Genomic DNA, 14,989 nt, shown 5'->3' with positions numbered 1-14,989 from the left:
TAGCATTTGACATGAGATCCTTTCCAATCCCTACAGGAATATGATTCTAAACATAAACGGCAACACCTCCACCATTGGCATCTGAAGATGTTGAAACCATGTATTGTTACCACTGTTTTATCTAAGTGAGTTCAGAGATAGTCAGTATATTAATGTTTTCTGTTACTAGCAAGTTATCAATTTCATGAACCTTGTTCCTTAGGCTACATACAGTATGTTAACGTGGGCTATTTTATTGAATCTTTATTTAACTAGGCAAGTCAGTACTACTCATGGAACACAAAGAAGACTTACCAATGCATACATTACCTTCAAGCTATGGTGACCAAAGTGAATATGTACATTGCCTTCAGAAAGTACCCCTGACTTGTTCCACATTTTGCTGTGTTACAGCCTTAATTTAAAATCAATTAAATGTAAAAAAAATAAAATAATTTGTCACTGGCCTATGAACAGTACTCCATAATGTCAAAGTGGAATTAGGATTTTAGATTTTCTTTTACAAATGTATTAAATGAATGAAAAGCTGAAATGTCTTGCCTCAATACGTATTCAACCCCTTTGTTAAGTTCATGAGTACAAATTTGCTTAACAAGTCAGGTTTCATGGACTCACTTTGTGTGCAATAATAGTGTTTACCATGATTTCTGAAGGACTGCCTCATCTCTGCACCTCACACATACAGATAATTGTAAGGTCCCTCAGTCGAGCAGTGAATTTAAAACACAGATTCAACCACAAAGACCAGGGAGGTTTTCCAATGCCCCACAAAGGGCACCTATTGGTAAATGGGTAAAAATGTAAAAAAGCAGATATTGAACATCCCTTTGAGCATGGTGAAGTTATTAATTACACTTTGGATGGTGTATCAATACACACAGTAACTACAAAGTTGTTCCTAACTCAGTTGCTGGAGAGGAAGGAAACTGCTCAGGGATTTCACCATGAGTCCAATGGGGACTTTAAAACAGTTCCAGAGTTTAATGGCTGTGAAAGGAGAAAACTGAGGATGGATCAACAACATTGTAGAAAAGAAGGAAGCCAGTACAGAATAAAAGAGACAAGGCAGTAAGTCTTTAATTTGGGGAAAATACAACACATTACTGAGTATCACTCTACATATTCTCAACACCGTGGTGGCTGCATCATGTTATGGGTATGCTTGTAATCATTAAGGACCGGTGAGTTTTTCAAGATAAAAAAGAAATGGAATGGAGCTAAGCACAGGCAAAACCCTAGATGTGGTCTAATTGCACCTATCCTGACCGACAGTCCCCTCACCCTATCACCAACCACCATCCCCCTGTCCAATCCCCCTCCAGCAGAGGAGGGACTCCAGCTCCTTCACAACCTTTAAATTCCCACACCTGTCACTAATCAGTGTGGCAAATCTTACCATTTCTGTTTGTAAGTGGTTTGCTACAAGACACCTTTTCTCTTGTAACCCTTTCCTTTGTGTATTTGGATGCTTATGACCAAGTAACCATCCCATCCATACATCCTCAAACATGTTATCATCTGTCATCATTATCTTCACCAATTTAACTGAAATAATAAACCACAATCTCTAATGGGAACTGCACCACGCCCTAACTCAAACCAACAGTTACAGCAAGATACAGTCCTTTTACCAACACAACTCAGATCAGTTTTTACACTAGAGAAAAACCTGGTTCAGTCTGCTTTCCACCAGATACCGGGAGATGAATTCACCTTCCAGCAGGACAATAACCTAAAACACAAAACCAGATCCACACTGGGGTTGCTTACCAAGAAGACAGTGAATGTTCCTGAATGGCCGAGTTACAGTTATGACTTAAATCTACTTGAAAATCTCTGGCAAGACCTGAAAATAGTTGTCTAGCAATGATTAACAGCGCTTGAAGAATTCTGTAAAGAATACTAGGAAAATGTCCAGGTGTGGAACGCTCTTAGAGACGTACCCAGAAAGACTCACAGCTGTAATCGCTGCCAAAGGTGCTTCTACAAAGTATTGACTCAGGGGTGTGAATACTTATATAAATGAGATATTTCTGTATTTCATTTTCAACACATTTGCAAGCATTTCTAAAAACATGTTTTCACTTTGTTATGATGAACTTTTGTGTGTAGATGGGTGAGAAAAACACTCCATGTTATTGATTTTGAATTCAGGCTGTAACACAACAACATGTGGAAATAAGTCAAGCGGTAGGAGTACTTTATGAAGGCACTGTAACTGACCCAATGTTTTCGTAATGATAAATTCGGTAATGATCTTAGGATGTACATGTTGTTTAAGTTAGAGTTATGTCAAATGTAGGTTTGGCAAGGTACTCGTCTGAGCACGACCCATCCTTTGCGATGTTAATAAAGACATTAATTGGATTTAAGCATTTGTCCGTTGTTCTCAATATCTTCATTATCATCACAACTCCAAACCCTTCATTACAAAGATGGGTTCAAAATAATCTGAGTAAAATCCATCATTAAAAATACGAATGTTCAGCAAATCTTGCAAGTATTAAACAATTGATGCCTGACAAGCAAGGTTTACAATTGATAAATTAATTTATAGGGCAGCAGGTAGTGTAGCGGTTAAGAGCGTTGGGCCAGTAACCAAACGGTTGCTGGTTTGAATCCTGGAACCAACTTGGTGAAAAATCGACCAACGTGCCCTTGAGCAAAGAACTTAACCCTAATTGCTCCTGTAAGTTGCTCTGTATAAGTGTCTACTAAATGACTAACATGTAATATACAACAATTTTACAAAATGTGAAGCATAAAGAATATAATGTAAAGCACTGCATTTTACTGTAATCACATCAGAAATATGGTAATAAGATGACTTCCTGATTTTATTCATCTTGGTTTGACTCCTATTACACAACACTAAGTAGTTTTAAACCGTCAAATAAAGGCTTTGTGAATAGGGACAATACACCCGCCCTTCCTTTTTGTGCTCCACTATGGCAGACGGAAGGATACAGAGAGCTCATTTAAATTAAACCCACATGGCAGTATTTACGCAGTAGTGTCAAAATGGTGCTGGGTCCTCTAAAAGTAGCAGGTAGGCCTTCCTTACAGACAGGTCAGTGCTATCCGGGATCCTTGGGATGTCCCTACCATAAAATGTAACCCTTACCCAACCTTAACCTTTACACTTACTTTAACCATAACCATTTTAAATGTAAACTTCAATGGACCAGGGATGTCCCAAGGATCCCAATTGCACAGAGCCTTTCAGATAGATGTTTTGTTTTCACAGTGCCACTCCTTAGTGTGTACATGGGCAGTAGGTAAGTAAACAAAGATACTGGATAAACATAGGTGCGGTAGGTGTTATTGAATATGAACCACGGCCTGTCACGTCTTTATCCCAAGAACACAGATTTCTCCAGGCCATCCTCCACTTTAGTGTACTCCAGGTGGGATTTGAAATATTTGCTCTCGTACCGGGGGCTGTTCCTGACATACTCCAAGTAGTCAGGGGTTCCAGGACAGATGACATTGTCTGCTAGCAGTATGGATCCTTTCCTCAGCAGCTGACACTCCTGACGAAAGATGCAAAGGAAGAAGGGAAGAATTGGCTGCTGTTCATTTTCATGCAAAGTAATACGGTACATGTACAGGGTAATTGCAGACATATACAGCTGTTTTTTTACCTCTAGAAGTTTGATATCAGGCAGGTAGCGGTCTTTCCAGTGGTCCAAGAAGACAAAATCAAACGTTTTAATCCCAAATAGCTCCTGCATCTTGGGGATTAGATCTCCTGAGGCTCCTTCCACCAGACAAATCTGCCAAAACATCATGGGAGTTTGAATAACATAAATATGATTGACTCTGTCTACTGTAAACCTGTTTGGAATTCAGTCAACACACCAGAGCAATGTTTAAGCATACATAAAGATCACAATGTGTGTTCTATTGAATTCAGCCCGTCTGTCCATAGCACCCTCACCTTGTCCTGGAGCCCAGAATACTCAATGATCTGACGAGCCACAGCGGCATAGTCTGGGTTGAACTCCAGGGTAATGAGCTTGGTGCCAGGGGGCAGCAGGCGGGCAATACGAACAGTGGAATAACCACAGTACGTACCCAGCTCCAGGGCAGTGGATGGACTAACCTCGCACACCACAGAGTCCAAGATGGCCCCTAAATACACAGACAGGACAATAATGTGACTAACATAACTACACAGTTCTTTGTGTAGTTTCCTAGGTAACATATGGCATATTACCACATACCAGTATATATTCAATAGTAACCGGTTATTTGACTGCCTGTGCTTGTGGCATGTGCTTCTGGCACATGTGTGTGTGTCAAGTACCCTTCTATGCATGTGCAGTCATGCAGATGTTTTATTGACCCAGAGAAACAGTACATTCATGACTGAGCTGTGATAAGTCTTAAGGCTATTCTCTCACAAAACAAGATAGACTTGTAGAGGGAGGGAAGAATCCACAGGTCAACATTCAAGAGAGTGTGTAAGAACACACTGAGAGAGGAGGCAACCAGGAAATGCACGTGAAAGCAGAACACAAGGTGTACAATACCTTTCTCATCTCCCACATTCATGGCCCATTCAGAATGCCTGCAGAAGTAATCGATAGTAGAGATGACACTCTGAGGGTCTCCTTTGATTGCCTTCTTCTGAACTGCTCTCAGAAGACGCTGGGCATCAGAGGGAGAATGAGGGTTTGTGTGAGAAGAACCAGACCAGAAGAAACTTCTGATATTAATACAGGGGAAAGATGTTTTTTTAAAGAAGCTATGATATCTTCATCTTCTATCACTTTTCTGCACTAAAAAACGAGTGAATGTAACTGAGTAAACATGAGTTCCAAAGGGTGAAAGGTCTGAGAGGTCACCTGGGGTCGGGTGGATCGGGTGAGGATATTGAGTGCCCTCTCTACAATGGTGTCGTGCCAGAGCAGGGCCCACCATGCATTGTACTGCACAGCTGCAGGGATCAGCCAGGAATACAGGACATACAGAACAGCTGCTCCGCCACAGCACAAAGCCAGGAAAGACAGCAACATGCTGGGGAGGAAAAGACCAGACACACTGTTATAGGAGAGCACACTAGGGTACTGTTTCCCTATGTTTGTCCTCAGCAGGCCTCTGTAGCGACAACACAATAATAATATGTTGATTCAACCTACAATTGTAAGGCAACTAGCTGCAATAGGATTGTGAGTTTGCTCAACATTTGAGAATATAGCTGAACCAACATACATTCTCAAGTTGAAATGTTCACTCAACTTTGAATTTTAAGTTGAGTGAACATATAATTCAACTTGAGAATTTGTTCAACCTTATTTGGATATTTCCTAGTGTAAAATTAAACTCTTTACATTACATACACTACCGGTCAAATGTTTTAGAATACCTATTCATTCAAGGGTTTTTATTTATTTTGACTACTTTCTACATTGTAGAATAATAGTGAAGACATCAAAACTATGAAATAAAACATGGAATCATGTAGTAACCAAAAAAGTGTTAAACAAATCAAAATATATTTTATATTTGAGATTCTTCAAACAGCCACCCTTTGCCTTGATGACAGCTTTGCACACTCTTGGCATTCTCTCAACTAGCTTCAGGAGGTAGTCACCTGGAATAAATTTAAATTAACAGGTGTGCCTTCGAAAATGTTAATTTGTGGAATTTCTTTCCTTCCTAATGCATTTGAGCCAATCAGTTGTGTTGTGACAAGGTAGGGGGGTATACAGAAGAGCCCTATTTGGTAAAAGACCATGTCCACATTATGGCAAGAATAGGCCAAATAAGCAAAGAGAAATGACAGTCCATGATTACTTTAAGACATGAAGGTCCGTCAATGTGGAAAATGTCAAGAACTTTTAAAGTTTCTTCATGTGCAGTCGCAAAAACCATCACGCGCTACGATGAAACTGGCTCTCATGAGGACCGCCACAGAAAAGGAAGACGTTACCTCTGCTGCAGAGGATAAGTTCATTAGTTACCAGCCTCAGAAATTACAGCCCAAGTAAATGCTTCACAGAGTTTAAGTAACAAGAGACTTGCTTGGGCCAAGAAACACGAGCAATGGACATTAGGTGGAAATTTGTCCTTTGGTCTGGAGTCCAAATTTGAGATTCCTGGTTCCAACCACCGTGTCTTTGTGAGATGCGGTGTGGGTGAATGGGTGATCTCTGCATGTGTATTTCCCACTGTAAAGCATGGAGTGTGATGGTGCTTTGCTTGTGACACTGTCTGTGATTGATTTAGAATTCAACGCACCAGCACGGCTACCACAGCATTCTGTAGTGATATACCATCCCATCTGGTTTGCACTTAGTGGGACTATCATTTGTTTTTCAACGGGACAATGACCCAACACACCCCCAGGCTGTGTAAGAGCTATTTTACCAAGAAGGAAAGCGATGAAGTGCTGCATCAGATGACCTGGCCCCCACAATCCCCTGACCTCAACCAAATTTAGATGGTTTGGGATGAGTAGGACCACAGAGTGAAGGAAAAGCAGTCAACAAGTGCTCAGCATATGTGGGAACTCCTTCAAGAAGATCGGAAAAGTATTCCAGGTGAAGCTGGTTGAGAGAATGCCAAGTGTGTGCAAACCTGTCATCAAGGCAAAGGGTGGCTATTTGAAGAATCTCAAATATAAAATATATTTAGATTTGTTTAACACTTGTTTGGTTACTTCATGATTCCGTATGAGTTATTTCAGAGTTTTGATGTCTTCACTATTATTCTGCAATGTAGAAAATAGTCAAAATAAAGAAAAACCCTTGTATGAGTAGGTGTTCTAAAACTTTTGACAGGTAGTGTATATCATAAGGCCTTTCTTTGAAGGCCTAGTTACACCCTAACGCAGTAGTCTGAAACTCCTGGTTTACAGGCCACATCAAGCCTGTAAGTCACATTATGCTGGCTTGCAAAGTGATGTGTAACTCCTATTGGAATCCAACGGTGAAGATATACAACAATTGAACATTTTAATCACCCGTAACCCGCATTGAGAATGACTGCCAGGGTAGGGATGATTGATTATGATTATTGAGACTACCTAAATCATATAAACTGGAACAGCCATCTCAGTAACACATGGAAAAAGTCAAACTACTAACGGATTGGATTAGTTTAGAAAAATGTATGTTATTTATGTTCCATAAGATGAATCAACCAATGCAAAAACACAGGTATTGAAACAAACAATTATGAAAATCACTCTGCAATAGAGCATGCTCTGGGAAATATGATCATGTTGGGTGTGGTTTTGAGCAAACATACATTTGCAATTTTACTCAACAAGCAGAGTTTGTTGATTTAACGTACAATTGTAAGGCAACCAGCTTCAATAGGATTGTGAGTTTGCTCAGCATTTGGCCATATAGCTGAACCACATACCGTGTTGCCTAACCTTCCAAAGGCAAACATGAATTTGTAATTTTACGCAACAAGCTTTTTCAAATTCAGCTCACTTCGACCATAGTTTGTTGAGTAAACAACACATTAGCTCAAATTCTTGTCCATTTGAAGTACACTCAACTCACAGAATAACGCTGATTATGTCACGTTCTGACCTTAGTTCTTTTATAATATCTTTGTTTTAGTATGGTCAGGGTGTGAGTTGGGTGGGTTGTCTATGTTAGTTTTTCTATGATTTGCTATTTCTATGTTTGGCCTGGTATGGTTCTCAATCAGAGGCAGCTGTCTATCATTGTCCCTGATTGAGAACCATATTTAGGTAGCCGTTTTTCTCTTGTGTGTAGTGGGTGATTGTTTTCTGTTGTGTGTCTGCACCAGCCAGAAGTGTTTTCGGTTGTGTCTCTTTATTATTTTTGTTATTTCCGTGTTCATTTGAATAAATATGAACACATACCACGCTGCACCTTGGTCCTCCTCTTCTCCTTCATACGACGACCGTTACAGATTAAGCAATTAGTTAAGTTGGATTTTTTTTTTTTTTTTTTACAGTGTAACTGATCAACCTCAAAATGGGTGGAAGACAAAAAAAAAAAAAGGGTGAAGTCATTACTTTTTGAAAAGGGCACTGGCCTTTGTAGCAGAGTGAATCTAACTTCATGGTGGTCCAACATGTATAGTTAAGATGAACAACATGCTAGTAAAGATTACTACAGTACTGTGCATGAAGATAAGACAGCCTCATGAATTATGAATATCATAAATAAAACCCTATTGGCATTGAATGGTGCTTCACTGGTGTTTGGTTAATATTTTTCAACTCCTCCTATGAATCCCGACAGTACACGACGCATATAAAATCATACATAATTTCTAATAACCCTCTGTAGACCCAATTAAATTGGGGCGGCAGGTACCCTAGTGGTTAGAGTGTTGGGCCAGTAACCGAAAGGTTGCTAGATCGAATCCTCAAGCTGACAAGGTAAAAATCTGTCGTTCTGCCCCTGAACAAGGCAGTTAACCCACTGTTCCTAGGCCGTCATTGTAACTAAAAATGTGTTCTTAACTGATTTGCCTAGTTAAATATGAAATAGAACTAAAACATCAATTTCAAATGAAACTGCAGTGGGAAGAGCTGCTGGAAAGTAAGAAAGATGTGTAATGCACCACAGTCAGCACTTTTCTTGCATGTGAAGGAAATGGTGCAATTGTTTTGCTTGGTTCTAGATGTGCTGTTTCTGCACGTATTATGTGAAAACTGGCTTCAAGCCCAGGGTTAAGATCCGTGTCACAGTAAAGTGACAATAGGGTCATTCTTGAACTGCGGTGGTAAATGCTTGACTTTGACACCATGTAGAAACACTTTAAAATGACAAAAACATTACAAGTAATACATTCTCCGTTTTATTGAACTGTTATTTAAAACTTATGTACGTCCTTTTTACTGCAACACATCTATTTGTATACACTGTAAAAACTACTGGGGGCTAGCAGGTTGGCTTGTCCCACTGGGGATGTGAAGAGGTGTGGTGACATATTTAGGGGATTTATTTATATATATATATATATATATATATATATACTATTTTGAAGGCTAGACAGTGAGGTAATATATTGTATATATCAATAAAAACAGAAGGCTATTAAAATACTTGTTTTACTAGTATGGCGTGTCCCTTGGTTTTATGTCATTAGTGTTACCACCTTAAAAATCACTGAATACAAAGATATGTAAGGACCTTGAGCATTCTCTCCGGTGGCAAACTATCATCTGAGGAGGGGTCTACAAAGAAAAGGATTAGCTAATCACACCCTTTTAGTATGTCATAAATGTGAAGATTCCATTGGTCATTTGGTGAGTCTAGTGTCTCTTGGTTTTAGTCAATTTAAATGAAGGGAAATTACATTGTGATCAAAATGATTAAATTATTTTTAAAGGATTGATGACCTTTTGTGGCATCTGTTTCAGAAAATCCTAATTTTCCTAAAATATGTTAAAGGTGTTGCAATCATTTGTGTTATTACTCCAAAATGTAACAGATGTAAATCGAACTAGTAAGGAAATCAAATTGTGCTCCTGTTACAATATCAGGGTTTGGCCAATATAGAACAACAACGCAACATGTTGACAAATTAGTCCCATTTACAACCCTCCCTAATTAGTAGGCAGCAATACACTTTGGACCGGAGTTTCCTTTCAGTTGTTGTTGAGGACTTAAGAGCCCACGATTTCAAAAGAACAATAGAGGTGCCTGAGAAATGTTCACACGGTGAATTAAAGACGCTATCATCCACTGGGCAAAAAAACGGGTTGAATCAATGTTGTTTTCATGTCATTTCAACAACAAAGATATCTATCAACATAAGGACATTTCTGGGTTTTTTTCCACCCAACTTTTAACCTAAATCCAATGACATGGGGACATTTGTTGTTGGTTTCACCTTGAATTCACGTTAGTTCACAACTCAAACAAATCTTAATTGAAAATAGACGTTGAACTCAGCAGGTAGATGAGATAGCAACAATAGCATAAGCAGTAGCAGACAGGCGGTGAATCTGTCAGCTGAGACAATATTAGTTTACACACGGATAATAAAGCATGTGATGATTTTATCCTAATCTCTTTGGGGGAGGTTGAAGGCATGTTCAAGCTTCATTACATGGCCAAGTAAAGATATTTAGCTCTGCAAATTACCAAGAAAAAATATATATTTCATGCAATATAAAATATATCTATATTTAATATATACACATGAATTTAAGTAATTCTACACTAACATATTATACATGTTCTCAGATGTCAGTAAGCCCTCTTATTTCAGGTCAGGGCAAAGCACCACAAACAATACTGTTATTGTGGTGGGGGGAGTTTCAAGTTAACATTTTTCACATTTTCAAAACAGCAACACACACACACACACACACACACACACACACACACACACACACACACACAGAGAAAGCAATCTCACCATGGCTTTTCATGGAATTTAACACAACAAAGAAAGGACAGACAAACTGTTGAACATAATTCTGAAACATAATTTCCAATAGAGCCATATCTTACTTCCTGCTGATGTCTCCACGCTAAGAGCTGCTTCTCCACAACCTCTTATCCTTTGTTGCCTATTTCCCCTTTAAGTCCCCCACCACACTACGGGGCACGCTCCTCTCTCACTCTCTCTTTCTCTCTTTCTCTCTTTCTCTCGCTCTGTACTCTCTCGCTATTACTCTCCCAGGCAGATTTGACGTGAGCTGAAAGGAATGTGCAGCTTTAGGTCAAACTGCAGAGCTTGGCTCAGTTGCACACACACAGTGACATAGCATAAGCCCCAAAACACACCCACACAAAGAGAGAAAGGCTAATCAACAGCCAACTGGGCAGAGTTTTAAATCCCTCTTTAGCCAATCATGCAATAATCCTATCTCTCTCTTTCTTCCTCTTGCCATGCTCCTCTCTCTGTCATCCTATTCTATCCCTCTCTCTCTCATCCTATCTCTCTTTTTATTCCTCTTGCCATGCTCCTGTCTCTCTCTTCCTATCCTATCTCTCGCTTTCTGCCCCTCCCCCTCTCCACCCTCCCCTTCTACACTAATTCACATATTCTGTAAAATAGACCAAGAGAGAGCAGCAGGAGAACTACACCCTGTACGGACTGCATTTTGTCATACTCAGGATATGCCAGAATGGAAAGAGCTTGAATAACACGTCATTATTACAACAAAATTAGAAGAAAAGAAAAACATGGTTAAAATAGAATCAATAATGTCAGTTCCCATGTAAGTGTCCCTGGATTCTGTTTTGCAGACCACCGTACCCTGCCTGACCTTATGGGCCTCTACCAGGAGGGCCAGAGGGTGGAGAGGCACAGCCTCATTCTCTCTCTGTACCTGCCATCCGCAATCTCCATCACACTTGAACACAGATGCTCCCTCCCAGCTAGCACATCCCCACACACTGGAAAAACACACTGTTATTTTGTGAGATTGCCTCTAAAACATGATAGCACAACACATCCTACACTTGATAATAATCTCTATTTAACTAATATGCTGCATTGTAGTGCATTTTTACCTGTAATAAATAGTAATACTGTCATTATCTGCAGCATAGAGAGATAAATCCAGGTTTTTCATAAAGATGCCGCATTACACATATCGGTAGGAAGAGAGGTAGCCTTATTGCTTGTGTGATATTGATACGCACACACACACACACACACACACACACACACACACACACCCACACACACACACAGACGCACGCACGCACGCACGCACACACACGCTGTTGATATTTTATTATGAGCCTAGTCCAGACTAAACAGTGACCTCTTGTGGCCAGTGGATGTATTATCCTATGATACTGCACTCCAGGTTGACATTTGCATGTTTACTTAGCTACTCGTCCCAGTGTTTTCCATTATTCCATTATTCTGATTAATAAACCATCTATAGCACTGTATTTTGCTGTTGTTCAGTCCACTGAATATATCAGTTGGAATGAGTTCTCAGCAACAACAAAAAATAAACATAAACTATAACGCTATGTGCTCTATATAACTATAGCCCATTGCAGAGTACAGGACTTGCCAGTATTATAAGTAATACTGGGCTGCTGAGCTCAACAGTCATGGTTGGTATGTTAGCCCTAGTCTTCCGGGGTCAAGGGTTTTCCACGTTTACGGTTTTCTGTCAAGTCTCTGTGGCATGTTTAGAAAGAAGTGCTGCAGGGATGTCTCTGCCTGGACAAGAACACAGGAGTGACTGACTGGACGTCACCATGGTTATTGAGCTAACTTTTAGGTCGGTTTTCAAATCATAGGTTATTTCCGATTGAATGAGTACAGTCAGGGAGTTTATTTTCTGTACTAACTTGTTTGAAACTAACCCAGAGAATTTTTGGTCTGTGCTATCCGGGATCCTTGGGACATACCTACCCCAATGAAGTTGAAATTATAAGGCCATGAGCAAACAAGAAAATGCTAATCTAGTGACCGGGGACTTAAATGCAAGAAAACTGAAATCCGTTTTACCTAATTTCTACCAGCATGTCACATGTTCAACTGGAGGGAAAAAACTCTAGATCACCTTTACTCCACACACAGTGATGCGGACAAACCTCTCCCTTGCCCTCCAATTGGCAAATTTGACCATAACTCTATCCTTCTAATTCCTGTTTACAAGAAAAAACTAAAAGAGGAAGTACCAGTGACGCGCTCAATACAGAGGTGGTCCAATGAGGCGGATGCTAAGCTACAGGAATGTTTCGCTAGCGCAGACTGGAATATGGTCTGGGATTCATCTGACAGCATTGAGAAATATACCACATCAATCCCCGGCTTCATTGATAAGTGTATTGATGACTTCGTCCCCACAGAGATCGTACATACATATTCCAACCAGGAGCCATGGATTACAGGCAACATCCGCACTGAGCTAAAGATTGGAGCTGCCGCTATCAAGGAGTGGGACACTAATCCGGATGCTTACAAAAAATCCTGCAACGCCCTCCGATGAACCATCAAACAGGAAGTGAAGTGAACAGGAAGTGTCAATACAGGACTAAGATCGAATCCTACTACACCGGCTCTGAAGATCGTCGGATGTGGCAGGGCTTGCAAACTATAACGAATTACAAAGGGAAACCCAGCCATGAGCTGCCCAGTGACGCGAGCCTACCAGACCAAATGGTCACTTTGAGGAAAGCAACACTGAACCATGCATATGTGCACCAGCTGTTCCGGACGAGCTAGCTAAATGCTCACTTCGAGGCAAGCAACACTGAACCATGCATATGTGCACCAGCTGTTCCGGACAACTGTGTGATCATGCCATCCAGAGCCGATGCGAGTAAGACCTTTAAACAGGTTAACATTCACAAGGCTGCAGGGCCAGATGGATTACCAGGATGCATACTCAGCGCATGAGCTGACCAGCTGGTAAGTTTCTTCACTGACATTTTCAACGTCTCCCTGACCCAGTCTTTAATACCTACATGTTTAAAGCAGACCACCATAGTCCATGTGCCAAAGAACGCCAAGGGAACCTATCGCCCTGTAACTATCGCTCTGTAGCACTCACAACTGTAGCCATGAAAGGCTTACATCAACACCCTCATCCCAGACAACATGGACCCACTCCAATTCGCATACCGCCCCAACAGATCCACATGTAACAGTATAGCTTCCGTCCCTCTCCTCACCACAACCTGGGCTCAAACCAGGGACCCTCTGCACACATCAACAACAGTCACCCACGAGTATCGTTACCCATCTCTCCACAAAAGCCACGGCCCTTGCAGAGCAAGGGGAACCACTACTTCAAGGTCTCAAAGTGAGTGACGTCACCGATTGAAACGCTATTAGCGCGCACCACCGCTAACTAGCTAGCCATTTCACATCGGTTACACACAGATGAAGCAATCTCTATTGCACTTCACACTGCAATTTCCCACCTGGACAAAAGGAACACCTACGTGAGAATGCTTGACTACAGCTCAGCGTTCAACACACCAGTGCCCTTCAAGCTTATCACTAAGCTAAGGACCCTGGGACTGAACACCTCCCTCTGCAACTGGATCCTGGACTTCCTGATGGGCCGCCACAGGTGCTGAGGGTAGGCAACAACACATCCGCCACACAAGACTCCAACCCCATCATTAAGTTTGCCAACAGGCCTGATCACCGAGGTCAGATACCTGGCAGTGTGTTGCTAGGACAACCTCTCCCTCAACGTGAGCAAGACCAAGGAGCTAATCGTGGACTTCAGGAAACGGAGGGCCAATCACACCCAGATCGACAGGGCTGTAGTGGAGCAGGTCGAGAACTTCAAGTTCCTTGGTGTCCACATCACTAAGAACCTATCATGGTCCAAAAACACCAATACAGTTGTGAAGAGAGAACGACAACGGCTATTCCCCCTCTGGAGGCTGAAAAGATTTAGCAATGGACCTCAGATCTAAAAAAAAGTTCTAAACCTGCACCATCGAGAGCATCCTGACTAGTTGCAGCACCGCTTGGTATGGCAACTGCTCGGCATCCAACCGCAAGGCGCTATAGAGGGTAGACCTCTATACCAGGCGGTGTTAGAGGAAGGCGCTAAAAATTGTCAAAGACTCTAACCACCGAAGTCATAGACTGTTCTCTCTGCTATTGCACGGCAAGCGGTACCGAAGCCCCAAGTCTAGGTCCAAAAGGCTCCTTAACAGCTTCTACTCCCAAGCCATAAGACTGCTGAACAGTTCATCAAATGGCTACCCGGACTATTTGCATTGAACCCTTATTTTATGATAATACTTTTTTGAACTGACTCTCTTGCACAGGCTCAATGTATACTCAATGGACTCTAACCACACACATACCACACTGACACTCCAACACACACACCCTGCTGCTACTCTCTGTTTATTATCTATGCCAAGTCACTTTACCCATACCGACATGCACATATTACCTCAATTACCTTGTACTCCTGCACATTGACTCTGGAACCAGTACCCCTTGTATACAGTCCCCTTACTGTTTTTACATTTATTTTTTATTTTTATTTAAACTGGCAAGTCAGTTAAGAACAAATTCTTATTTAAAATGACAG

General features: G+C 41.1%; 1 protein-coding gene across 2 annotated transcripts in view; it reads right to left on the bottom strand.

The window, feature by feature from the left end:
- Positions 1-1,054: 1,054 nt before the first annotated feature.
- Positions 1,055-14,989, bottom strand: part of comta (catechol-O-methyltransferase a) — a 17,609-nt gene continuing 3,674 nt past the window's right edge. Inside the window, exons 1-6 of one of the 2 annotated variants that reach the window (XM_021566977.3) lie at positions 10,461-10,987; positions 4,851-5,022; positions 4,536-4,653; positions 3,941-4,134; positions 3,645-3,776; positions 1,055-3,533 (exon numbers count right to left, since the gene is read on the bottom strand). In XM_021566977.3, the coding sequence (XP_021422652.1) occupies positions 3,354-3,533; positions 3,645-3,776; positions 3,941-4,134; positions 4,536-4,653; positions 4,851-5,021 (795 nt within the window). In that variant the 5' untranslated portion in view covers position 5,022; positions 10,461-10,987 and the 3' untranslated portion in view covers positions 1,055-3,353. Of the gene's footprint in view, positions 3,534-3,644; positions 3,777-3,940; positions 4,135-4,535; positions 4,654-4,850; positions 5,023-10,460; positions 10,988-14,989 lie in introns of those variants that run through there. The other variant, XM_021566978.3, reaches the window with a different exon arrangement.

Source organism: Oncorhynchus mykiss, chromosome 16, assembly GCF_057628025.1.
Source record: "Oncorhynchus mykiss isolate SJ-2025 chromosome 16, ASM5762802v1, whole genome shotgun sequence".
NCBI lineage: Eukaryota > Metazoa > Chordata > Actinopteri > Salmoniformes > Salmonidae > Oncorhynchus > Oncorhynchus mykiss.
The sequence above is the reverse complement of the archived record's forward strand: the minus strand, read 5'-3'. Positions and strand labels throughout refer to the sequence as shown.